This window comes from Rattus norvegicus, chromosome 8 (genome assembly GCF_036323735.1).
Source record: "Rattus norvegicus strain BN/NHsdMcwi chromosome 8, GRCr8, whole genome shotgun sequence".
Lineage (NCBI taxonomy): Eukaryota > Metazoa > Chordata > Mammalia > Rodentia > Muridae > Rattus > Rattus norvegicus.
In genome coordinates, this window is record NC_086026.1 from 80389766 (window position 1) to 80417212 (window position 27447).

A 27447-nucleotide genomic window follows, 5' to 3' on the forward strand; every position below is an offset into this window, starting at 1 on the left:
CTGTCCAGCATTCCCTGCTATTGCTAGAAGGGCAGTAGAGTTCTGTGTCAGTCTTGGTATGATAGGTGCCTGATGTGTGTGAAGTAACTTTTCTGTGATTTACATTTTTTTTCTTCTAGAGAACGGTACTGCCTTGGCCGATGCACAGTTACCTGTAAGCAGGGGTTAATTGAGATTTTGTTTTATCGAATGTCAATCGTGTACTAAAGAAATACGTTTCCTGCATGGTTCAAAAATTGGTCAGAAAAAAAAAATAGCAAGGGATTATGAGGAAATTGGCTTAACTGTAAAAGACATTGTTGATTGGAATAGCAAGTATAAAATGTCTCTTACATTTGAACTTATTTGCATAGATTAGCATCTAATCAGAGATGAAATCGGGAAATGTTTAGTGTACTAATACTTGAAGATAGTTGTATAACAGTGTTTAAGCTCAATTTAAGACGGTTTTTACAGAGTGTGTGTGCATGTGTATGTGTGTGTGCGTGTGTGTGTGTGTGCATGTGTGTGTATGTGTGTATGTGTGTGCATGTGTGTGGCGTGTGTGTGCATGTGTGTGCTCACGTGTGTCCATTTGAGCACATAAGGTCTGTCCTTCTGCCATGTTGGCCCCAAGGACAGAAAAGGAGGCAAACATCTTTACATGCTGAGCCATCTCATACAGTATAGTTTGAAAGCTTAATTTATAACAGCCAAACACACCCTCCTTTACATATCAGCTTTATTTAAGTTTATGCATGATCCTTTGTGTAATTTGGCTTCCGAATAAGGCAACCATTACAGATAAAGAATAGTCTATTTATTTTGTGCTTGGGTCTCTTGACTCATCTGCTCTTTTGCTTCTTCAGTCTTTTGACTTCAGGTCACATTTCACGAAGACTTTCTCCTGGGTGGGGTGAAGCTGGAGATCATCCACATTATCAGGGCAAAATGTCATTCTGAAGAGAAATGAACAAACAAACAAACACGGTGTGATGTTTCAGATGGGGCTTACTGCCGTGTTTCCTCTTTTATCGGATACTAGTCTGACGGTATAATGCATGTGATATGATTTCTTTACATTAGATTCTTAGGTTTAAATATATTTTCAATAACTTCAGAGGGAAAATAAAACTTGAACCAGTGAAAGCAATCCTCAGAGGGCTCTGCATTGAGACCCCCAGGGCTGGCTTCCTCTGTGTTTTCTAGTAACAGTTTTCAAAGACTTGAGGGTGAGGGTTGTTTCTCTTTTTACAGTTCCCCTACTCCAGGACAGACATCCACAGATCCTCAATGTGGCTCAGCTCCCCAGGGTTCAGCCTTGCTGGCCGAGCCTGCAACTCTGCCCTCCTACCTATTGGTGCTGACACTGGCCCCCTTAGGGTGTTTGTTTAGGAAACCACCTGATTGCTTTGACCATTATTTTGGCCTGAGTGCTGTTTTATATCTAACTGTTCTATTCATTATCTGTCTGTCTGTCTGTCTGTCTGCCTGTCTATTATCTATCTATCTATCTATCTATCTATCTATCTATCTATCTATCTATGTATCATCTGTCTATCTATCTATCATCTGTCTATCTATCTATCATCTGTCTATCTATCATCTGTCTGTCTGTCTATCTATCTATCTATCTATCTATGTATCATCTGTCTATCTATCTATCATCTGTCTATCTATCTATCATCTGTCTATCATCTGTCTATCTATCATCTGTCTGTCTGTCTATCTATCTATCTATCTATCTATCTATCTATCTATCTATCTATCTATCTATCTCTATCATCTAGCCTTCTCTCTACTCATCTACCCACCTAGCCTTCTGCCCACATAATCCTCCATCCTTTTGTCTATTCATCTACCTCTGTCTGTTTATCATTCGCTTAGCTCTCTGTCAGTCTCCTTACTGGCACAGGGTGAGTTATTTAACCTGCTTTTTCTTTTATCCCTTGCATTTAGAAGGGTGGTTGAGAGTATAGGGTTTTGTGTTTATGTCTCGACTTTGGATTCCCAAAGGTGCTAAACATTGGTCCCATAAGATAGGTAGCTTTATTTCCATTTGTTACCACAGACCCCAGTCTTAAAGAGGTAGAGTTATTATCTGAGGCTATGCAGGTGGTGAGCTATGAAGTAGGACTGGCCAACACAGAATTTTGACTGACCTTGCTTGCCATGATGTTTAGCTCACTGCCTATTTCCTGAGAATGCCCATGGCCCCCTCAAAGCCTACTGCAGTCCAGTCCAGGTCTCTATAACCTGAGCCACCTGTCTTTGGTGTTTCTGGACTTCAAAATGATGGGATCGTGGCATTCAAAGTCCACAGACTGCATCAGTAACAGCTGCGAGCTTGTTAGAAATGAGGAATCTGGGCTCCCACCTACGCCTGCTATGGCAGGACTTGAATTCTGACAAGTTTCTAGGTTCGTTCAGATTGGAGAAGCCTGTGGATAGGGCATACCATTAGCAAAATTAATTTATCTTGCTTTCCTAATGGTGTCCTGGGGTCTATTCTGAGTGCTACCGCTCAAGTGTTTGCAGGTGCACTCCCCTCCCTCCGCAGTGCCATGTGGTACTGTGTACACATATAGAAGTATTTACAACTCAGAAAACTACAGAGGCTGTAACTCATGGGTTCCTGCCCTCCATTATTCCTTTATGTGTGTTGTGTTTTCACATGTGTGCACATAGGTGTGTGTGCACATGTTGGGGACCAGAGGAAAACCATCATTCTTCAGGTACTGGCCAACTTGTTCTTTTCAGACAGAGTCTCTCATTGGCCTGGAGCTCACCAAAGTAGGCTAGGCTGGCTGGCTAAGGAGTCCCAGGCAACCTGTCTTCACCTCCCTAACACTGAGATTGCAAGTTCATCCCACTACACCCAACTTTGGGTCCTTGTGCTTGTAAGGCAAGCACAACATTGACTAGGCTAATTTTCAAGCTTTCCATCCCTTTTAAGCATGAACATCCTACAACCCCAAGGAAGGAATGCATATACCTTTATTATTAATACCCAGTGTTGCAATTCTGCTCAATTGGGCTAGAGAAAAATCAGACCAGTGGAGAAAGGCACTACTTAAAACAGTATACCAGCAAGAAAGTCTGACCCAGGCAAGGCAGATTTAGGCTGAGACACTCACTAGCTATGGAACTTCTGCGAGCCCTAGACTCCAGATTCATGCATCCAGCTATCCCGGTCAGGTCATGTGAGATTAATGTTAAGATCACTCTGTCCCATGTCCTCTGTACTCTGGGAGCTCACTATGCCTTTTTCCTCTTCTCCTTTCTTCTTCAGTACCATACGGTGTGCATCAGTGTTGACAGCAGTGTGGTGTTTAATACCACCACGCGGGGCAAGGCAGACAGACTGCCACAATGAACAGCCCCCTATGTGAACAATTATCTCTTGCTAGGAGACTGTGGAGAGGAGCAGTGCTCAGGAGGACTATGGACCAAAAGGGCCCTCAAAGTCTCGAAAGAATAGCTAAGGGGAAGGAAAAACAGTTTAATTGTCTCAATGATCATGTGGAGATCATTTGATAGCTGTGGCCTATGTGTTCAGCAACTGCTATGGTTTTGCATTTCAGGGAGATAAAATTGCACAGTGCAGTTGCATAAGGGACCAAGGCATAAGTCTACCCTGGGCAGGCTTCAGGCAGTAGAAACTGAGGCTGAGGGAGGCATGTAGTTCAGAAGTTTGCTATCTCTGCTAAGCCAAAAAAGGGAATCGGAATTTCTTGAACAGAGAAGACAGAGCTAGGAAAAGTCGTTCAGAAGCATAGAAGTTCCTGTCACACTATAGGAAAGGATGGTTGCCATGGCAAAGTATGTTGAATATCCCTCTGCTCTGCTAAGTCTGTAAGCACCACTGGACCACACTTCCCTTTCTTTTCCTACTCCCATCCCAATCCCCCTTTTCCCCCAGGAACTTTGGGGCCAGGACTGATGACACACAAAGAGTGGCATGTCTTAGGGGGTCACATTGTTCTTATCAAGCTTCCTCAGGGTTCTCCTAGGTCTCTTTCAAGATACTGGATCAGATGCTCTGCATGTGGGCCCAAGAACTCTGCATATTTAATAAGCTTCCCAGTGACTCTTTGGCACCTAAGGCAGAAGGTGGGGGGAATGACAAGAGACAGACAGAGAGAGAGAGAGAGAGAGAGAGAGAGAGAGAGAGAGAGAGAGAGAGAGAGAGAGAGGAGGCAGACAACAAGAAACAAAGAAACAGAGAAACAGGAAAAGACAGTGAGACAGAGACAGAGTAAAACAAAGAAATAGAGAGACAGAAAGAAACATAATAAATATAGAGAAAAAGAGACGCACACACAGAGACAGAGAAGGGGGAGAGGGACGGGAAAAGAAAGGGAGGTAGGAAGGACAGATCTTGGGATTGCAGTCTCTCAGGCCCCTTTCTGGCTCAACAACAAAGCCTAATGTGTAGCTCCTAGTAGTCCTCCCCCAGTGCCCTGTCCGCACCCTGGGCTTTGTGAGGCCTCAGACTCCAGAGGAAGTTGCTGGTGACAGCCACAGCTGGAAAGAAGCGACTGAGCAGTCAGAAGATCTTAGTGTTCATCTTTGTCTTCCACCCTGGGCTGAGTGAGCAAGGGAGGCCATGTTTCCCCTGCACCCCATCACCAGGATGCTCCCATACCCGTTCCCTGTGACTGAGGAGAGGTTACTGTCACCTTTGCTGCGTCTCTCCAGCTTTGACCCAGATGGTCTTCAGAATGAGGCCCGCGTAGTGAGGCTCTGTGTCCCATAGCATTATGGTCTGCACTGTGTTCCAGACATTGGCCCACACTGCGCTGTTTTCCCACTTGAACTTGAGCATGATCAACTCGCCGATGTCTTTGTCCAGTGTGATAAGTAAGGAATAGGTTTTATTGCTGGTAATTCCTTCGCCCCTTGAAAATAGGAAGGAAATCCGTTAACTGAGTCTATCTGTAGCACCCAAGTGCCACCAAGGCACACACGCTGGGTACCTAAGTGACTTTGGTGGGTGTTTTTGTTGCATCCCCAAAACTAATGTTTAATAAACAATATTAGCAATAGATATGGCCAACTGAAAAGGGTTTCCCCAGTAATAAAATCAGGAAGCCATACTATTTTCTGTATTATCACATCAAAAAGGATCTATGTTGCTGTTATGAATGGAGTTAACATCTTTTAGCTTGCTGGGGTTGAGTGATACGTCTGGACAGTCTCTGTAGCTTCCACACAGACAACCCATACCACACATTTTTCCTGAAAGGGGGCCCTCTCAGTATAAACAGAACCATCTATTAACAGAACAGGAAAAAATATATAGGAAAGGATTCATTGACTCACAGCAAGACTGGTACGCTACTGTGAGGCACTGTTACTGTTTGGCTTACCGGTCTCCAAGACCATACAGTGTCCCTTCACTGAGAGAGAGAGAGAGGCCAGCTCAGTGGATTCTATAATCCAGAACAATCTCTCTGGGTAAATTTTTTTTTTTTTTCGGAGCTGGGGACCGAACCCAGGGCCTTGTGCTTGCTAGGCAAGCGCTCTACCACTGAGCTAAATCCCCAACCCCTTCTCTGGGTAAATTATTGACAATACAGAGGTAACGCTTCCTCTAGGTGAGGCCAGTTGAATGGAGAATTCCCTGGAATGGCTCATCTCAGCTCCTTCTGCCAAGTGTAGTAAAGATGGTGTGGGTGTCTACACAGCTGCTGGGCTGTTAGCACCCACCCTAAGGGTAAATCCTGCAACACACCCTCCCAGCAGAGCACTACAATGGTGAGTATTAAGCTAGGGACAATCTTTAGGAAGCTAAGAGCTGTCCCTAAAAGGAATGTTCAGCTCATGCCACTTCCTGAGGGGGTCTCTAGGGAGGGTTGAGATGCCAGAAAAGGTTGTGGTCATTTTCTGACTGGGAAAGCTAGGGCAAGGGGTGGTCTAGGAGTGAAGTATTGTGCGGCCGCTGGTGTGAGCAGGTATGTCACGGGGCAGTGGTCGGATTGGGCTGGCTCTCCTGGCTGACTGAGCTTGCACACTTTCAATGAGGGAAGTAATTGCAGTTTTGTTTCTAGACACGTTTTCCTGAACTCACTGGAAAGGTGTTCAGGAGTCTGTGAGGACCTCCGCCCCTCCCTCACACCTTCTCCCAACCTGGGTCTTGTCTGCTTTGTACACCTGAGTGGAACCACCTCTGGCTTCTCTTTGCTCACCGGGCGAAGGTGAGCCATCACGTTCACAGATAGAGCTCAGAGTTCCTTCCCTGAGCTGAGTGAGCCTGAGATGTAGTATGAGAGAGGATTGGGTAAGTGTCCCATTGACCAGCATGTCTGGGGCAGCCATGGTGGGAAGTCCCCAATGAAAAGTAGAGTCTGTAAGAGAAACAACACCATCAGCACAGATGGGCTGCTCCAGCACTTACAGGGTGATGGGAATTTTCTTTATTTCTTCTTTTGTCCCCAGCAGTGTCATGGTAAAAGTAGGCTCTATTGGCTTCTCCATTTGATTGATGAACTGGATCTTGAACTGGTAATGATAAACTAGAAGTGGAGGAGGGAAGAGAGGGGCCGAGATGGGGAGGAGGGAATAAAAGGACCCCCCCACTTCTTCTTTTGAGGCAGTATCTCATGTAGCCCAGGCTGGCCTTGAACTGCCTATGTAGCTGAGGATGGCCTTGAACTTCTGACCCTTCTGCTTTACCTCCACGAGTGCTGGGATCCCAGGCATGCTCCACCACGCCTGGCTTATTCAGCACTAGGGATCAAACCCAGAACTTTGTACATGCCGGGCAAGCACTCTACCAACTGAGTGCACGTTTTAAATGAGGCAGGATCTTGTAGGACCTGGGCTGGACTCAGATTCACAATCTTCCTGCCTCAGCTTCCATAGCACTAGGGTTATACACTCCCCTGTTCAACTATTTATATAGGAATTACAAATTTAAACTCCTGTACTTTTTTTTTTAATTTAAAAATGCAGAGGAAAAAGTTTAAATGGTTAGGCACCAAAATGTTAACAAGTTTTTCCCCCCTGATTGGTGGGACTGTGGGTGTGATCAGTCTTCTTCCTTTTCTATATAGCCCGAATATGACACAGGACTCATACTGTACACGGAATCAAAATGATGGCGGCTGGGGACAGCTCTGTGAGAGACCTGACATGTGGGAGGCCTTGCTTTTATCCCCAGCACTACAGAAACAAAAGAAATAAATACTGTTTGTCAAAAGCTAGTGGGATTGGGGACTAGGGAGATGGCTCAGCCATTAAAGGGCTTGTCTCACAAGTGCGAGGCCCTGAGTTCATTCTCCACATAAGAAACCAGGTGTAGTGAACTTGCTTGGAATCCCAGCTGCTGTGAGATTAGAGGGAGATACACAAGGATCCCTGGAGCTCGCTAGCCTGACAACTTGGTGAAGTTCCAGGACAAGGAAAGACCTTGTCTCAAAGAGGTGGAAGGTCCCTGAGTGCTGACATCCTAGGTCTTTGGACAGCACACACACACACACACACACACACACACACACACACACACACACACACACATACAGTGGCACACTGAAGAATAGAACTGAACTGTCATTCTTACTGGCTTCTAGGTTGTACATATATTGGACTTTCATACACCGGGCCATGGTCCCCTTTAGCAAATCAACAGAGATGAACTTTTTAGGGACTGGACAATGGGGCCATTTCCCACTATTGTGCTCTCAGGCCTTAATGGCTACATAGCCATCTTCTAGGCAGTTCCTAGCATCAAGCTTTTGCAGGTCCCCCGAGCCCGCATTCCTGTGGGAATAGGCAGGCTCTGGCTCCAGATCTCCTGGGCCTCGAGCTGTTTGCTTTGCCAGTCATCCGGTGTGCAGGGTTCTGGAAGGGTTCTGGCTTTTTTCTTGCCTACTTCAATACAGTCAGACCCTGCACCACAGTGCTCAGAACCTCAAGCTGGACACTCCAAAGTCACAAGAAGCAGCAGGTGAAAAACAGACCAGAGCTACTGGCCCAAGACCAAGCCCTAAACACTTGGGTAACAGCTGTGGGAGGAAGGATCCTAGCTTCTTATCCCAGATGCTCCTGGGCATGGGGGGGTCTTACACTGTTTGGTGGTTGCCAGGAGGACCCTGTACTGAGTAGGCAGTGCTATAAATTGAACCAAGGCAGAGAGGGAAGATGTGCCTAGGACACAGGCTGCAGGCACTAGGGAAGGTGCTCTGGGTTGTGGGCAAAGCAAGGGATGGGGGCTGGCCTCTTGTGCTGTTCCAAGCAGGAGGTGGATGTATTCCCAAGCATGGAATATCCCAGAGCTATAGATTTTCACTTCAGCCTTTTATTATAGGGGTGCTTGGTGTAGGCTGCATGTTTAGCCCCAGGATATTGGGCATGAGTGAGTAGAACTGAATGCTTCACCAGGTGACTTGCAGGTATTATCTCATTTAACTCTCACAGCAAGCGATATTATTATCTCACTTAACCCTCACAGCAACTAATACTACTATTCATTTATTTTACAGAGGAATGTGTAGCACACAGAGGTTCAGTGACTTTCTGAAGATCACACAGCTAGTGGCAAGTAGCATTACAGAGATGTAAGCTCAGACAGCCTAACTACAGTGGCTAAACTCTTAAATGTTTATATCCTGAGACCAACCACCCCCAGATCAATAACTCTCCTATCAACAGCTTCTGTATATCCCAAGAAAGACGATAAAATGTAAAAAGAGATTTAAGTTGAAGAAAAAGTCAAAATAACTATTTAACTAGTAATAAACCAGGGCCATGTGGAGGTGGATGCCTTTAATCTCAGCACTAAGGAGGTAGAGGCAGGAGGATCACTGTGAGTGTGAGACCAGCTAGGTCTACATAGCAAGCTCCATGACAGCCACGACACAGAGAGACCCTTCCTCAAAAATCTAAACAAACAAATAAATGGAATAAATAAAAAGAAATCAAGTAATCAGTACTGGTTAAAGAATGACTTGTTTCTAAGACTGGATTTTGGTTATATTAGGCAGGCTTGTCTTAGACTCCAGGACTCAAGTGATCCTCCTGCCTCAGCCTCCCGAGTAGCTGGGAAGACTGAGCATGCTGCTTTGCTATTCATTACAGTCTTGGCAGCTGCTGTGTCATGCTTTGCTGCGTCACAGAGGCTGAGCTTCTTGTGCAATGGACTTAGTTTTCGTCACATTGTTTCTGGCTTAATCTTCCTGGTGAGGTCATCGCCTGAAGGAAGAAATGGAGGCTTCTAGAAAGCAAAGCACATTGCTTGCCTTCTGGTGACTAATGACTGTTGGTCATTATAACGACCAATAGTAAAGTTGGATAGTTGACTCCGAGACCATGTGACTTACTCTTAGAAGCCACTAAAAGATATTGTTTTTGTTTCCCAAGAGCTGGAGAGATGGCTGAAGATATAGCTCAGTAGTTAAGAGCATATACTGCTCTTGCAGAGGACCCAAGTTTGATTCTTAGCACTCACAACTGCCTGTAACTCCAGAGGTCCTGTAGTCTCTTCTGACCTCCATGGATCCTGCACTCATATGCGCGCGCGCGCACACACACACACACACACACACACACACACACACACACACACTTGCACTCATATGCCACACACATACATACACACACATACACACAAACAATTTAAAAATAAGTATTTTAAAAGATGTTTTCCCAAGCAATTTCATTTTATGGAAGAAAAGAAAAGCTACACTTAGAAGCACAGTGCCTGAAATTGTCTACGGCAAATAAGAGCGAACTTAACACAACAGGATGTGGGAGTCCACATAGTCCCAGAAGACCCAGGAGACAGGATATCGCCAGAGTCTATAACCACTTCCCTGGAGAAGGCTGTTCTCCAAGAGCCACACCTTTTACAGTAAGTATTTTAATTATTCTCTTTTTGGGAAAAGGAGTCTAGCAAAGTGCTTAAGAAGCAGTCAAGTGGGGCTGGGGATTTAGCTCAGTGGTAGAGCGCTTACCTAGGAAGCGCAAGGCCCTGGGTTCGGTCCCCAGCTCCGAAAAAAAGAACCAAAAAAAAAAAAAAAAAAGAAGCAGTCAAGAGAACAAGAACCCTGGCCTCAATGGAGCTGGCAGTGAGACCTGCCACCGTCTGACACGTCTGGTGGGCTTCACTGAGCACGATCTTAGGGGAGGAAATCTTGTCACTGCTGGAATCATCACAAAACGATAGAATTCATTAGACACCTATGAAGCACATAGTGGGCTCTTTGTCAAAGGTCCATAAAGAAGGACACTGCGTTAAAGCTCCCCTCCCCTGACTGGAATGAGAAAGAACAATCAAGGGCCTTCTCTGGGGCACACAGAGCTACACCCCGACATACTGTTTTATCCACCTGCCCCCTTAGTTTTTGGTTCTCTTTTTTCAGTTTTGTTTTTCTGAAACAGGGTCTCAGATAGCCCAGGCTAGTTTGAACTTGCTTTGTAACAGAGGTTGGCCTTGAACTGAGAATCCTCCTGCCTCTGCCTCCCAAGCACTGAAATTACCAATCCGTAACACCGCATCGTTTATGCAGTGCAGGGGACTGAACCCAGGGTTTCATGCATGGCTAGGTGAGGTCTCTACCAACTGAGCCACACACCCAACCCTCATATTTGGTTCTCTTAGTGAAATCAAATAATGACAACATGCTGTCTGTCTTTTGCTGCAGGTACCCCCCTGGGGTCCCCTACACACACAAGCACCTCCTCCTCACCCTCTCCCCTCTCCCCCCTTCCTCCTCCCTTCCCCTTTCCTCCCCCTCCCCCTCCCCTCTCCCCTCTCCCTCCCCCTTCCCTTTCCTCTCCTCTCTCCCTCCCTTCTCCTTTCTCCTCTCCCCCCTCCTCTTCTCTGCCTAGCTCTGAACCTGGAATGTGATTCTGGCAGTATCTGCATGTTCTCTTGCCAGTTGGCTTCTGGATGGGTTTGGGCACTAGGGAGGTGCTGAACGGAGAAGCCAGTGACCTTCCTCTGCCCCCGCTTGCTCTGGAGCTGACTCTCCAACAGCTGCACCTCCACAGTCAGCACCAGCCCCTCCCTCCTCTCAGCTCTTCTGGGACCTCCCAAGGCCTGCTCTTTCCTCTGCTCCCCCTCCCCCGCCCCTGTGTCACATTCAGGTGCTGCCACAGCCCTTGCCAACTTCCTTTCTATCCCCTTCCCCGAAGAGTTCCACTTGCTTTCTTCCGAAGACCCAGGCCAGACAGTGGGGGCCTGTTTCTCAGCCAAGCCCTACACTGGTGGATGCTGATGGTCTTGATGAATTTCAGAGGGATTAGAGATCTACAGTTATCCAGATGGTGAAAAGAGGAATGGAATTCCAAACCAGGAGTTCTGGTTGCAAAAGACCCTTCTCCTGTCAACTAATGTTGGTGTCTGGCAAGTCTTGGGTACCCTTTGAAATCAATGGCAAATGCTTGACCCTGAAGTAGCCCAGGGAAAATAGCTTCCCCGCACCCTCCCCTGATGACCTCCATCATGAACTGACCCTACATCAGAGACCTCTTTCCTGTCTCCTGTTGGGTGAGAGTTTCTTGTTCCTAAATTAGATATATGCTGACTCTTCCTAAGTGCTCAATGGGAGGAGACAGATTTCCACATCTGGGAGGCTGCAGTCTGGATTTTGGGGGGCAGTACTCTGTTAGACCTGATCATCAAGGCCCCATGAGCTCACACAATCTATGATGGGAGAGCTGTGTGGCTGCTGGGAGTAGGACTGGTCGGGAGACCAGAATACGAAGGTAGAAAGCCAGATGTGGTGGCACACATCTGCAATCCCAGACCTTGGAAGGCTGAGGCAGAAGGACTGCCACAAGTTTGAGGCCATCTTAGGGTTCATACTGAGGTCCTGCCTTAAAAACTCAAAACAGTTAAAATGATATAATGGGATGATAAAGGTGTGTGGGTGCTCTCGGGTGCGTGTGTGCGTGCGTGCATGCGTGTGGTGGGTGGGTGAGTGGGGGTGGGTATTCCTCCATGATGTCAGGGCCACTGGTATTCACAGAGCACTCCTGCAGACTCCACGTCTACGCTGGAACTCTGCATGAACGCGGCCACCCTTTTGGAGAATCTTGAAGTACGAAAAAGCATTTTAGGTCAGGATTCAGCTCAGCAGGGAGAGAGTTCATCTAGCATGTGCAGGACTCTGAGTTCAGCCCCTAGCCAAGAACTAATTTATTTCTATTTGAATGCGTATAAACATTTTTATTAATTCTGGTAGAATTACAGAGATTAGGGGAGAGAGCATGACGGCTTTGCTTGCTCACCTTATGATGTGTTTAATTGGGTTGCTAATAAAATGATTTGCCCCCAAAAATTACCCTGTGACTTCAAAGAGTCCAGAGAAGCCTGTGTTCTGACAGGAGAAATGGATTCACATCTTGTAGATAAAAGGCCTGCAGGAGTCTGCTGACCTGGAATGAGGTGAGGTGACTCCCTTCAGAGAGAAATCTGGGGTGAGCCTATGCCATAAAAAATCCTGGATTATCATTCCTGTGGACTCTCCTAGTGCAATGTATTAAAATAAACAAAAACCAAGAATTTTCTTCTCATAGTGGCCATGGCGAACCCAAGGTATAGAATTTGTGAAAGGTAAACGTTTTGTTTCCTGTCCTTTATTTATTTATGTTATTGCTGTGAACCATGAGTAGCTCCGAGCTCTTACGGCCCTCTCCGCCAATATCACAGAGGCATTTGCTCCCCTGGCATGGAGTTTACCTCATTGAGATATAGGCCTGAGCTACCCAGCGCTTTCCTGCAGTGCTAAGAACTTGCTCCTAAACTTCAGGATAGCTGACACTCATAGGACTAAGGGCCCAAGGATGGTGTGGCCCTGAGTGCTGAGGCAGGGGATGGGAGTCATTGACCCAGAGCAGGGCGAGGGACTGTATAAGTACATGTATGTGAGATGTGTATTCTAGCAGCCATATCTAAGTTCAACACTTAGGGCCCCAATAGCTTGATGCCCAGATGCAACAAGACTGGGCACCTGCCCCTTTGGTGGGTAGCTTGTTAGGGTTTTATCGACTGCCTAAGAGAGAAGATAGGGTAATATGTAAGAGTGCATATGTGTCTGTGTCGATATATCTATACATTGGTGTGTGGTGCATCAGAGTATATATGCACGTGTATACATGCTTCCGTGTGTCTGCATGTATGCATTCACATGCATGTATCTGAATGTATGTGTGTATATGTATATACATATATATGCATGTATGTATGCACTTACACATATATGTATATGGTTTGTTTGTGCATGTGTTTATATATTCATGTGTATGATTATCTCTCTGTATCTGTGTACAAGTATATATTTTTGTGTGTATGTATATTTCTGTATGTGCATGTACGTGTTTATATATAATAAATATGTTTTAAAATGTGTAGATGGCTGTATTCATGTGTATATGTATGCAGATGCATGTTCATTCAAGTATATATGTATGTGTATGCATTTATGTTTATAAATGTGTGTATGTTTATGCATGTACATGTGTGTATATATACATGTGTATATGTGTAGATATGTATAAACATATATGTTTGCCTATGGGTACATGCTTTTGAATGTGTACATGTATGCATGTGTGTATACTCGTGAGAAATTGTGTTGGTTGGCTGTTTTCAACAACTTTTGCTGTGGGTCTTCATTGTATTGTGGTAATAACAGTCCTCAGCTGGAAATCAGGGCCCAGAGTTTGTTTCTTTTTTTCTTTTTTCTTTTTTCTTTTCTTTTTTTTTCTTTTCTTTTTTTTTGCCACCAACACCCTGTGTCCTCTTTGGCGGACTCAACCGCCTGTCTTTGAGATGGAACCCTCCTCACAGCTCCTGAAAGTGGTGGGTGTCTCTGCCTCCTAGGAGATGCCCTCTCTGCAGGACTGGTCAGGCAGATGAGACCCAGTGGAAAGGCCCATTTTTAGGGGCCCATCCCCACACTTGCTGACACTCCTTACTTTGCAGCCACAAATTGGCCTTCCTTATGTGGATCTTTCTCACTGGTTCCTTTGAAACTCATCCTTGATTATAGTGAAAGCTTCCAAAGAACTAGCTGAGAAAAGTCAGACAGACGGACCTCTCTAGTGGCTGTTTGACTGGTCGGTCACCTAGAGGAAGTCCTGGGAGTCAGGGAGAAATGAGGTCACTCTGGGTCTGGGTCAGACACTTTGGAGTCTTGTAAGAAGCTAAAGGAGCAAAGACTCAAAGCCAAGCCAGCTTCAACTAGATATAGTATACATTATATAGCATACAGTATACAATATATAGATATGGTATCTACGACTCACAAGTGACGTCAACCCTCTGATCTCAAAGTACTTCTAGGAAATCTCAATGAAACACATCCCATAAATTGCGGCATTCCCTGTCTCTGTCTCCCCACCCCTATCCCGTTACTGTGATAATAAATCCAGCGCGATGCCAGGCAGAGGCCCACATCTCCATCAAGTGTCTCTCCCTCTACCAGGCTACCTCCTCTGAGTACTCAGAGCCCGGTGACTCCAACCCAGCATTAGCTAAGCAAGGCTTAATACAGACTCCGTATCCTTTACAAACAGCCTTCCAGCTGGAACCGGTTCCTCCCAAGAGAGTGAGGACTGATAAATTACCTAGATCCACTGGTGGCCATTTCCAGCTCTGCTTCTGCCAAAGCTGCACTTAGTGGTGTTTACCTGAGTTCTGGCATGGAGGGTTGTAGAAAGATAGATTCTCTGGTGGTTTTGTCAAGTATCTCAGGAGCCAGGGGGATGTGGGCCAATTTAATCAGGAGGTGACATTTACCTTGTCATACCAGACCCTGATCAAAAATGTCCAGCACTACTACATGTCTCTCTCTGTACACTGAAGTTGAGCAAACGTGTTCTTTTTAAGGTTCTACAAGTAGTTTTCAAAATGATGGTGGTATCCAGAAGCCCACATCAGAGGTGACCAAGGTCACTGGAGAAGGAGCAGTTACGTGGCCTGCATTAAACGCTTGTACCTGCACCACCAGTAGAATGTTTTGCAAGATTGGAATGTTTCATTTCTGTGCTGTCTGATTTAGCAGCCATGCATTTCTCAGAGCCCTTGAGTGGGTGTTGGCATGAGGAATGGCATCCTGCTTTGCTTTTTCTTTTCTGAAGTATTTAAATCAGGGTTTAGAATGAGGCTCAGAGGGCAAAGGTGCTTGCCAACAAGCCCAATAACCTGAATTCAACCCGAGACCCACATGGTAGACAGAGAGAACTGACTTCTGCAGGTTGTTCTCTGATGGCCATAAGCGTACTGTAGAACATTGTATGATAGATAAAAGTAATGAAAAAGTGTTTACATAGCCATGTAGGAGTGGATGGCTACCCTTATGGATGTTGATATATTGATTGCAGAATTGAACAGGTAAGTCTCCCAGGGTGTCATCTATAGCTTCCCCAGGACAATCTGATATGGCTATAGACACATCGATCTCCATGGTGAGGGACAGTAGCTCGGACCCACGAGAGTCTTGCTCATTGGAAGGGATGAAGAACTGGGAGACTGGGAGCATAGGCTCCAGCCTTATCCCTGACTGGTTTTAGGCAGTCTGGTAAGTCCCCTCCACAGCAATATGGTACTGTCCTTGTTAGATGTCCCTGGAGCAAGACAGTTTACTGAAATAAAGAGAAATAATTGTTTCCAACGAATTCGCTACTGCTGAACTGCACCAAGTCTCTGAGAGGGGCGCTTGTTAGTGGACAAGGGCACTGGGAGGGTCACTGGTAGGTGAGACAATGCTAAAAGACTTAGTGACCTCTTGGAGCAGAGCGTTGACTGGTCCTTACAAGTTTGTTCATGCCTACAGCTCTTCCTCCCTGACTTCCTTCTCTTGATGCTGCAGCCCAGAAGAGTTCTGGAACCTCTAAGGTAGGACACTTGCTGTTGGTGTTCTGTCTAAGCTCCACCACTACAGCTACCTGGGAACAGCCAGGTATGCTTCGCTCTACAGTCGCCTAGCAACAGCCAACTCTAAGACTGGACAAACACCCCCCCCCCCACCTCATAAATGGCACCAACCTGTCATTCCGCCTTTTGCTCCAGTTCCTGGACTTTTGAAAGCCCTATATGGAAGTGGACGCTCCCTTTCATAACGCCCTTTCTAGTCCTCTTCCTGGAGTTACTATTCGCTCCCTGCCTCATTAATCTTGTCTCTACATTCCTTCAACAACAGATACAAAAAAATTCTAATCAAACTATTAATCAGTTCCTGTTACAGGATTACCAGCCGCTGTCCACTGAGGAGCCTGATGCGAACATTTACCAAGTGGGCTGTGATGGTGAAAGTCAGCTGTACCTGGACATTGACGATGTCCCAAGACAGCAGGAAGTAGCCTAAGAGACACTTATCCCCCCTTCACCACCAGCTTCCCCTTCCCCCTTTCCCTTCTTTTTATGATAAGAAAAAGGGAGGAATGTTGGTATCAAGAATTGCCTTTACCTCCCACAGCGACACCATTTGGTTACTGTTGCCATGGCAACAGCCATACATTTCCAGTAAACCTTTAGGTTCAATTCCCAACTCCACCTGGGAGTAGTTACGACACATTCCAAATAAAAGATAGACTCCTTCTGCCCTCCCCCTCTCTCTTTTCTCTTCTTTCTCTCACCCCTTTCCCTTGTCTCGTTCTCCCATTAAATCTCTCCACGTGGAACCATGTTGGTTTGGTGTGCTTTATCCGGAAGGGCAGGCGCGGGCCGATATTTAAACAACACTCACCTTTGAAGGGGGACTGGGCTCGGGTGATGAGGAAGAGTGTCTTGCTCTTGCGTGGCCGATCCCTGCGGATGTCATAGCCCAGACTGTTGCAACGGCCCTTCTTGCAGTTCAGACATAGACCCTGACTGAAGCTGTCCATGTTGCTGCACTGGAAGCCTGTGTTCTGCAGGTTGCTGTGTTGCAAGGAGTCAATGAAGAGGTGCACAGAACGCTCATGGGCACATTTGATGGTCTGGGTTATGGCTGAGACACGGGACAAGAAGACCATTAGCACTCTAAGGCCCAAGTGGCATCAAAATAAAGAACAAAAAACCAACCAACCAAAACCCCAAAACAACACAACAAATAACTCATGGTTTCAGACCTAGGCAGGTGTGTGTGTGTGTGTGTGTGTGTGTGTGTGTGTGTGTGTGTAGCAGGATTGCTGAGTTCTCCCAGACAACAGGCATCTGTCGCAACAGAAAGCTAAAGAAAGTAGACCTCTGTAGGTCCCACACTAAGATCATCCTGCTGTGGTAGGATGCATTAGGAAGTGCTTTTATGAGCATTCCATGTTACTAGGAAAAAGTCAAATGCTTAATAAAGCAAGACAGCACAGCTCACTTCTGAGGAATCCATCCCCACATGGCTAGGAAAGGCCCAGAGCCTAGGTCTGAATGGGGAGTTACTTGGATATGGCCGAGGGCTTCCTCTCTTCTTATCACAACCAGGTCTGGGGCCCAATCCCCAAGGCAAAATTTTTATGAGTTTAATATTCTGGGGCCGAAGGGGATTGGGGGCATAACAAGATGGCCTACCGAAGAGAGGATTTTAGCTGCCAAACCCGAAGATCTGCATGTGCTCTCTGTGACTAGGACACGGTGAATAGAGAGCAAAAGTTGTCACCATATACAGCCATCCCTCGCCCCAACGAACACAAAATAAATAAAATGTAATAGAAATAAAAGACTAAAAGTGTGTGTGTGTGTGTGTGTGTGTGTGTGTGTGTGTGTGTGTGTGTGTGTACACATGTGTACATGTCACAATGCAAGTGCTGAAATCGGAAGACAGCTTTCAGAGGTCAACACTCTCCTTCCTCCTTTCCATGGTTCTGGGAATCCAACACAGATCGTCTAGCTTGCAAGGTAAATGCCCCCAAACACTAAACTCTCTTTCTGCTCCATCAACCTTTTTCTTTTAAGACAGGGTCCATTGTTGCATAGGCTGGCCTTGAACTCCTGGTTTCCTCTGCTTCTGAGTGCCGAGGTTACTCAGTGCTTGGGGTTATTGCAGAGCAGGTCCTGGAACCCAGGTTTTTCTGGGTAGGCACCCTGCCTATGAAGCTTTAGACCCACCCTCCCATCATGAAATTTGACCTTTTTAAAGAAAGCCTTCTAACATCTAATCATCTGCAGCCAATTTTTCTAAAGGGATGTCAGGGAACTACCACAGTAACACCTTAAACAAGGTCAGGCATAGGTCATCTCGCCTGGACCCATTCCCCCAGTGTTTTATCTCCGCCACCAGCAGCTCCACTTTTGGAGTGCCCATTAGGAGGGCACACTGCTTGCTGTCCACTCAGTCATTCATGTCTCCCCAGCAATGCCCAGCCCCTGCTGCTGTAACAAAGGAGAAAACAGCCTCAAAGACATTCACAGTTTTTGGGAGCTTCCTCAGGGGCGGGGGGCAATGGTGAGAAGCTTTATCAAGCTGCCTTCGGTACGGGTGTGGCTGGGGAATGAGAGCACCTTAAAGAAGGGGTGAGGGACTCACAGCTCCTCCTTACCTGCTGTTAGGTAAGCAGGGTGCAGACAGTTATGTCATTTTAAGTTTAGCTCAAGGGAAACCAGAAGTGACTGAACAACGCGTGCTTACCGGGCAAGTGGCGACCAAACATTATCTTAAGGTTGAGCTTTGTGAGGAGGGGATGTAGCTTTGAGACAAGAGTGGGTGAATCGGCTGAGGCCTGCTGCTGACTGTAGGGGTAGTGACCCTGGGAAGATGTAAAGGGAGATAAGGGGAAAGTCCCAGAAGGCTCTGGGGTGAGGCAGAAGGCTGGGAGTGCTGCCAACTGGAGTTGGTGAGGCAGTGAGGTGTGCGAAGGTCTTTTTGATACCGGAGAGGCGAGGGTAGGGATGGAATTCACGGGGTGTGCTCAGCCTGGATTTGGGAGTGGGACTGGGAAGCTCGTGTGTGCAGTTGAGGTCTCCAGCTGTCATAGAGTGACCCGCTCTCCTCAGGTGACATCTAACACGAGAAATCTGGGATGCATGCAGTTTACACATGCCTGGAAGCTGTGGTTGCTGTTGGCTTGCCTGTTCTTTAATCCCCTCTTAACCCTACTTATAACACTGGTATATGTTATCAATGTGCATGTTGATGGATCTGCAGCAGAAAGTTGTATGGAACAAGCTCAATCATGCCACATGGGATCAGCTGGCACGGCCTTCTGGCCATGGGGAAGGATACCGAAGCCTAGGCTGGGGAGATCGGTCAGTCAGTAAAGGGATTGGCACACAAGCACAAGGACTTGAGTTCAAATCCCACAACCCCTGGATGGGAGTCAAGTATAGTAGTATGCTTGTAAACCCCATGCTGGGGAGGCATAGGTAGGCAGATCCTTGGGCCAGCCAGGTTAGTGAGAACTAAGCCAGTGAGACTCCATGTCTCAAAAGAAGGAAAGAAACAAACCCCAAACAAAAACAAGATGGGGCTGTCTTCTTAGCTTCAGTATTCACCTCCACACAAATGCACACACATGTGCATCTATACACGCATATACACATACATGTACTCACACAGACACATACACACATGCATGGGAAAGACCAAGGTATATTACATATACCCTCCTGTGGCTCTGAAGAGGGAAAGCCCCTACCGGTGGAAAGTTCCAAAAAAGAGAGAACATCAGGTAGGGCTAAATTGGCTCTCACAAGGGCTAGTGCCCCCCGGGGCAGCTTCCTGTGTCACTCGGTGCTTCCCCACCTGGTCTCCAAGACCCTCTGAACTGTCATGGGGAGCAGCTGCCTGGGGACCACCAGCTCTCCAACATCTGGGTCGCTAGCCTTGCTGTATGAACGTTCATAGGAGCTGCATGAGGATCTCCTGGAGGCCTCAGGAGAGTGAGAAACTGGCTGAGGCTCTAGACTATGATCTTCCCTTCTTACCATTTAAGCCATGCTCTGCAATGTGTTTGTAGAGCTCCAGGAAGTGGCAGCCAGGCTGGAAGGAGCCCCCGTTGGGGTAGAAGTCATAGTGGGCAATGGGCTGTTTGATGCCCACACTCAGACCCATGTGCTCCCTGGTAAAGGTATGAATAGCATCCACAAAATTGGCATCATCTGGAGAAAGGCGCTCGTTGGGGGAAGTTCCCTCAAACATAGGTCCTGCAGGGTCCAGCCCTGAGAGGAAAATATAAGCCAGGTTAGATTAGTGGTGAGAGTGGAGGAGGAGGAGGAGGAGGAGTAGGAGGAGGAAGAGGAAGAAGAGGAAGAGGAGGAGGAGGAGGAGAAGGTGGTGGTGGTCGTGGTGATGGTAGGGAACTGAAGGCTCTCCTGTGAGCTCTTTGATCATTTCACTTTTCTGAGCTAGAAGGAAGAAAACAAGTGCTTGGTGCTTCTCTATCTAGAACCTCTTACTGTAACCGCTTTTTGCTGCAAAGCCATGGTAATTCATGGCGCTGACAATTACCCAGGCCAGGCATTGTTCTAAGAGGAAAGAGCTTTGCAGAGAGGATCAGAACTAACAATGAGGTTATGAGCGAATGCTTGATTTATTTAAGCAAATCAATTTTAAGTGCCTCCCCTGGTAGTTTCCACAGCATCTGTTTGCATAAAAAGCAGCAGCCCACGGCGCTCATTCTGTGCAGTTCTGACTTCTTGGGTGAAGTAAGAATTTGTTTGCCTGTGTGTTGTCAGTAGTTTTGAACAAGCTGACTTCCTGGGCTCATGTCATCCTATGGAGCGTACAGAACAAAACCTTAGGAAGGGGTGGAAATGTGACCCTGTAGGGCCTTCTTAAGCCCAGGCTCCAGTGACAGACGTGCTCCCAGGAACAAGCCTGGCTCCTGGCCGACTGCTCGGGGGAGGGTATGGATGCACCCCAGGCTCTCTTCCTGACTTGTCCAAAGAGGTCCTTTGGTGGCAGGCCTCAGCTGGAGCTACCGTCTCTGCTGCTGCTGAGGGAGGAACTGACAGTGAGCAGGGAGGTCACTTGCTCTCCAGCCCACCTGCAGCCTTGGTGACATCCATATTTCTTTCTTTAGGCTAACAGCAAGATGACTCCAGAGTAAGGAGCCTCCTGCTGTCTCCTTTGTGGGTGGCCTGGTTATAATGCTGGGATGTGACAATGTCAGCCACAGGGAAGGTTGAGGCAGGACCTGATAGTGGCTAGTGGCTCACTTTGTAAAATTCTTTGTTTTGTTTTGTTTTCTTTTCCTCTTCCATTGTGTGTGTGTGTGTGCGCGTGTGTGTGTGTGTGTGTGTGTGTGTGTGTGTGTGCATGTTTACATGTATGTGAGCACCTTGTGTGGGCCTGTGTATGTATGCATGCATGTGTATGTGTGTGTGCACTCTTATGTGTCTGTTTGTATGTGTGTTTACATGTCAGTGGGTACTGCTGTGTATATGTGTGTGTGTGTGTGTGTGTCTGTGTGTATGTGTGTTTACATGTGGATGGGTACTGCTCTGTGTGTGTGTGTGTGTGTATGCATGTGCTTGTGTGTATGTGTGCCTGTGTGTGTGTGTTTACATATGGGTGGGTACTGCTCTGTGTGTGTGTGTGTGCATGTGCTTGTGTGTATGTGTGCCTGTGTGTGTGTTTACATGTGGGTGAGTACTGTTCTGTGTGTGTATGTATCTGTGTGTGTGTGTGCCTGTGTGTGTTTGTTTACATGTGGATGGGTACTGCTTTGTGTGTGTGTGTGTGTTTGCATGTGTGTGTATATGTGTGTGCATGTGTTTGTGTGTATGTGTGCCTGTGTGTGTGTGTTTACATGTGGGTGGGTACTGCTCTGTGTGTGTGTGTTTGTGTGTGCATGTGTGTGTGTATGTATGTGTGTGCATGTGTTTGTGTGTATGTGTGCCTGTGTGTGTGTGTTTACATGTGGGTGGGTACTGCTCTGTGTGTGTGTGTGTCTGTGTGCATGTTTACATGTGGGTGGGTGTGTATGCACATGACACCTGCAGATTGATGTCTGGAATCATCCTTGATTGCTCTTTCACCGTATTCAATGAGGGTCTCTCAGACAAACCCAGAGTTTACAGGACTTGGCAGCTTGCTATGGGGTCTCTTGTCTTTGCCTTTCTAGTCTGGAGTCACAGATGGGATGCCACACCCCTTGACATCGGACATACCTGTGATTCTTCCGATCTTGCGCTTCCCACCCATGGAGCTGCCTGCGAATCCTGAAACGTGTGCTCCCAGGCTGTACCCAATTAAGTGAACTTTGCTCCGAGAAAACTTCATAGATTCCTGCAAGACAGGGCCAGGGTGGAGGGAATGGTTGGGTAGAGGGGATGCAGCCAAGAGCCTTCCATAGGGCCTGCTTCCCTGGGGCACCCACCCATGCTTGGTGATACGCACCAATCGGGTGCCTTATTATGGGAAACTGGCTTGTCACCTCACTGTCATCTTGGGTGATGGCTGTGAGGGTGGCAGTTCTTTGGGATGTTCTGGTGGTTGCTGCCTCTGGCCTGCCTGGTTTCGCCTGGCCATTGGGGATCTCACAGAAAGTGGGGATCCCTCGTATTTGCCTTTCAAGGTTCAGGTGGGATGCCACACCTGTGTAGGACTGATGGCTTCCACCTGTGTCTAGATTCCTTAGGACACATGTATCTAAAATTGTGAGTTCTCCGAGCTATACTGAGTGAAGTATAGTTGTCATAGGCTACACTGGGGCATCCAAACTGGGATCACAGCTTCCAGAACACATGTGCATTTGTTTGGTATGACATTGTGAGAGGACATTGTCGTCTACAGGGTTCACGATGGATAAATGCATTTAAAGTTTAAATATTTTGAGGAAAATCTCAATTTTCTTTCCCAATGTTTTAAAAATTGTATGACATTTTCCTGTGTGTACACATGTGTGTGAGGTCAGAGGGCAACTTGAGGGAGTCAGTTCTCTCTACCATGGGGATATTGGGGATTGAACTTAGGTCCTCAGGCTTGGCAGCAAGGGCCTAAACATGTTTAGCCAGCTCACTCATCTCTCATAATGCCTTATGATTTTGTATTGGACTGAATCCACATATATCCATATGTCCCAGTCTGCTTTCATTGCTGTGATAAAATGCTGACTGAAAGCAACTTGGAGAGGAAAGGTTTTATTGTAGCTTACAGCTTACAATCTATCCTGAAGGGAAGCTGGGGCAGGGATGTGGACATAGGACTAAGCCAGAAGCAATGGAGGAATTCTGCATTCTGTCTTTCTCCATGCCTTGCTCTGCCTGCTTTCTTATACACAGCCCAGGGCTGGCACCATCCACAGTGGACATCCCACTCCAATACTTGATGATGATGATGATGATGATGATGATGATGATGATGATGGTAGTGGTGGTGGTGGTGGTGGTGATGATGATGATGGTGGTGGTGGTGGTGGTGGTGGTGGTGATGATGATGATGATGAAATACCCCTACAGGCTAATCTACTGGCTAATCTGACAGAGGCATTTTCTCAGTGGACTTCACCCTTCCCAGATGACCCTAGTTTGTGTCAAGGGGACAATACACTAACCAGTACACCATGGGATACCCTAGGAAGTAACTGGACACTGCTGCTCCAGGCTATTAGAGGGTGTGCAAACAGGAGTGGCGGCTGGGGAGTAGGGAGAAGAAGGCTAAAGGAGAGGCTTCATATCTAGCCTCAGATTTGCAATCTGGGGACAGATCTTCTGGCATTGCAGAGAGGTCTCTTAGAGAAAGAGGGGTAGGTGGGTGGACTTACCTCCAGCCATAGGAGAAGAGCAGCCACCTCCTGGCCCACAACACGGGTGTTGCGCACGGCAATAGCATAGTGCTGGTATGCCAGGGAGATCCAGTCCACTAATCCCACGTTCACGGGTTGGGACTGTCGGGACTTCAGGGCACCCACTATCTTCCAGATCCAGGTTTCTAGCAAGCCATCCACCTGAGGGTGGGCCACAGGCTGTCAGCCTCACTGGGAGGGCAGAGGGAGTCCTGTGCTAGTTCCTGGGGTCCCTAAGTACACAACCCTCTTCTTTCTCAGGCTCAAGGACAATGCTAGATCTTTCTCCCCACCAGAAAGGCCTTGGCCTGGGATTTCTCAATCTCGTGCAGAGGCTGTTTGGACTTGAAGAGATCCTGCCCATCTGTCCTGTATGTTAGTCAGTTTGTCTCTAACTCCACCCACGTGGCGTCAACCCCATCTCCAGCCCCAGACTTTGAAGACACAGTGTGCCCAGACCTTGCCACATTCTCCCCACCTGAGAGTCATTGTCTGAATCTTTCCCCACGGTAGCACTTTCTGAGCCCTAAAACAATGGAAAAGTGTGTGAAAATTAGGTCCAAGAGTTGACTTCAGAAGGTCAGCTCCTTCATGCCTGGGGTCCCACAGCATCTGTCCTGCCCTCATCTCCCTTCGGTGGGATGGACCTGAGGTCTGCTCTGTGGGTCCCCTACTTGAGATAATAGTGTACCCACTATGTCCACAAAGCTGAGTGTTTATGCTGTGCCCCAGAGGATAAACAGAGGTCAGGAAGGTGGTCATAGCTGGGTCTAGAGTATTCCAGTCTTGGGGAGGCATAAAGGGGGCAGTGTGGTAGGTCCAGGGACTGGAGAAATTTGGGAGACTTTAAGGTCAAGCTTCAGGAAGGGAAATGGTAGAGCTCCACCCCCATCCCTCAGTTCTACCCCCCACCCCCATTGGCCACTCCCATCCTTCCAGGGGAGCTGAGCCATGTTTATTCAAGAGTGAAATATCCTAGTTGAGTTAACTTGCATGCATGTCGCTTAGCCCATGTGCCCCATTTCTTCATCAACAGTGTTGACCTCCTTCCAGGAGGGTTTGTAAAGGCCAAAGGAACTGAGTGGTGGATGTGGTGTTCTTAAAACAAAACCAGGAGCCAAGCCAGGGTGCAGAAGCCCACAGCCCATGCAGCTCTGGTTGCTGTCAGCACTAGTATTTCTGGTGTAATGTTTGGTGGTGGTGGTGGTGGTGGTGGTGGCGGCGGCGGCGGTGGCTGTGGTAATGGTAGAGGCTGCAGAGGTTGCATACACTGGCCCAACAAGATTTTGAGACCAAAGAGCACATTTTTCTACAGGAGCTTGCAGCTTTGTGTTGCATTTCAAAACCAAACTCATTCGTTCTATCATTAATTCGGTTAACAAACATTTTGGAGCACCTTCGTCTGGTGGGTATTGGTTGGCAATGCCAGACAAGAATAGGGCAGAACCTATTCAAGGTAGGAACTTCCAGCCTAGTGGGTCAGAGAAACTGAGGAAGCCTAGCACAAAGATAAGCCAGAGGGTGCTGGGGCCTGGGAACCCCGAGACCATTCCTTATGTCCTGGGGGAGGGCTGAGCTGTGACAGGGATGGCCTGCAGAAGTCCCTAGACGAGCCTGTGCTTATAGGAAAAGGAGAACTTGACAATGAGGGAAGGGACACTAGTGAGGGGTCAGAGGAGAGGAGGCGAAAAATGAAGCTGACAGGGTGGGTGGGTGGGTGAGTCAGTTTATTCTCTAGAGCAGGCAAGGGAGGGGTCAGGATATTTTCGTGTCCAGGATATTTTTCATGCTTAGTCAGTGGACTGATTGCCTAGCATTTCGTGAAGGTCTAAGTCCTATCCCTAGCACTGCATAAACTAGACAGAGAGACACACGCCTGTTATCCTAGCCCTTGGTGGTGGAGCTAGGAGGATCAGGAGTTCAAGGTTACCCTTGACTACATGAATTGGAGGCCAGCTCCTCAAAAAATAATTTTCATGTAGATGACAGAAAATAAATTCCAATTTGTCAGCTGTAGGAGAGTGGCTACATGGGAAAGGCACCTGTCATAGAAACCCAGGGCTGCCTGTCAGTCATACAAACCCAGGGCTGCCTGTCAGTCATACAAACCCAGGGCTGCCTGTCATACAAACCCAGAGCTGCCTGTCATACAAACCCAGGGCTGCCTGTCAGTCATATAAACCCAGGGTTGCCTGTCATACAAACCCAGGGCTGCCTGTCAGTCATACAAACCCAGGGTTGCCTGTCATACAAACCCAGGGCTGCCTGTCATACAAACCCAGGGCTGCCTGTCAGTCATATAAACCCAGGGTTGCCTGTCATACAAACCCAGGGCTGCCTGTCATACAAACCCAGGGCTGCCTGTCATATTAACTCAGGGCTGGAGTTTGATCCTTAGAACCCACATACAACTTTTTGATGTGGTGCTGGAGAGATGGATCAAGGTTAAGAGTATGCACTTCTTTTGCAGAGGACCCGAGTTCTGTTCCCAGCACCCATGCCTGGCAGCACACAATTACCTGTAACTCCAGATCCAGGGGTCCGTCACCCTCTTCTGGTGTGCACCTGTACTCTCATGCACATACATAGACACACAGACACACAACATTTCCACTATCCTGCTTACTCCCAGAACTGAGAAAACTGGGAGGCGCTTTACCAACACCATGTGAGGGGTTATCATTGGCATTATTAAAATTCCAACGCACAAGGGAGAAAGACATCCACCAGGAACACACAGAGAATACAGCATGCCAGCACTTCCTACCGACCACCCGTGGATGATCATGACAAGTGGATGGGAGCTGTTGAAGCCACACTCCTGCAGTGTTTCCGGGTGCTGAGGTCTGAGCTGACAACCCAGGCGGTCACTTTCATCTTTGAAGAGCAGGAATCTGATCTCTGGCTTCTGTAACGGTTTCCTTTCTTCAGTAGCTCCAAGGTTTCTCCCAAAGGGCTCTGGAATACAAAACCAGGATAATCAGTTATGCCTGGCATGGGTTCCAGCAATGCTGGCCCTAGGACCACCCACAGGTGCTTCAGAACTCCAGCTCTCGGTTCCTGGAAGGGACTGGGAGCCAGCATGAACTCCATCTTTGAGGAACCCAAGGGTCTTCACTGTGGGTTGGCCAGATGCTAGCGGAGAACTTGGGAATACCCCACACAAGGGTGATGGGTTGACCTGGAATGCTAACCTCTAGTCTGGAAAGGTGACTGGGGTTGTGTGTGTTTGGGATGGGGAGTGGTATCTCCCAGCTGAGGGAACAGCATGAAGAATGGCTCATAAGCATGAGAGTTCGTGACCAGAAAACAGAGAGAGAAGCTGGCAGAGTAGAGCATGGATGCCAAAGTCCTTGGACTTTATCTAGCGGGGACTGGGGGGATAGCTCAGTTGGTAAAGTGCTTGCCTTGTAAGCAAAAGGCCCCGAGTTCAATCCTCAGCACCTGCACATAAAACCAGACACTGCTGTGTGTACTTGGGAATGCTGGGTTGTTCTAACTCCTGTGATAAAATGTCCTGACAAAAAGCAACTTGGGGAACAAAGGCTTATTTGGTTTCCAATTCCAAGTTACAGTTCCAGGCGGGGAAGTCAAGATAAGAAATTGAAGCAGCTAGTCACATGACAATCAAAAACAGAGAGTGAATGAACACATGTGTGCTTACCACTGAGCTAGCTTCTTTTACTCAAATCCAGTCCAGGGCTTAAACTGTCCACGTCTAGGGTAGACCTTCTCACGCTGATTAAGGACATTCCCTCCCAGCAATGCCACAGGCCACCCTGACTCACCTAGAGAGTCCCTCACTGAAACTCTTCTAGG

The 27447-nt window shown here is 47.4% G+C and overlaps 1 protein-coding gene and 1 long non-coding RNA gene across 4 annotated transcripts in view; one reads left to right on the forward strand and one right to left on the reverse strand.

Moving 5' to 3' along the window:
• Positions 1 to 704: 704 nt before the first annotated feature.
• The window catches only part of Lipc (lipase C, hepatic type), a 125994-nt gene continuing 99251 nt past the window's right edge, over positions 705 to 27447 (reverse strand). For 2 of the 3 annotated variants that reach the window (XM_006243360.4, NM_012597.2), the window contains 8 exons: positions 26396 to 26586; positions 23608 to 23790; positions 22013 to 22130; positions 19826 to 20059; positions 16677 to 16919; positions 6380 to 6497; positions 4662 to 4880; positions 705 to 938 (listed from right to left, as the gene is read on the reverse strand). In XM_006243360.4, the coding sequence (XP_006243422.1) occupies positions 845 to 938; positions 4662 to 4880; positions 6380 to 6497; positions 16677 to 16919; positions 19826 to 20059; positions 22013 to 22130; positions 23608 to 23790; positions 26396 to 26586 (1400 nt within the window). In that variant the 3' untranslated portion in view covers positions 705 to 844. Of the gene's footprint in view, positions 939 to 4661; positions 4881 to 6379; positions 6498 to 16676; positions 16920 to 19825; positions 20060 to 22012; positions 22131 to 23607; positions 23791 to 24106; positions 24155 to 26395; positions 26587 to 27447 lie in introns of all 3 variants that reach the window. The other variant, XM_006243359.5, reaches the window with a different exon arrangement.
• LOC120094202 (uncharacterized) lies at positions 9033 to 16730 on the forward strand. The gene is made up of 3 exons (XR_005488296.2): positions 9033 to 9832; positions 15765 to 15826; positions 16164 to 16730. It is a non-coding gene; the product is annotated as an uncharacterized LOC120094202 (long non-coding RNA).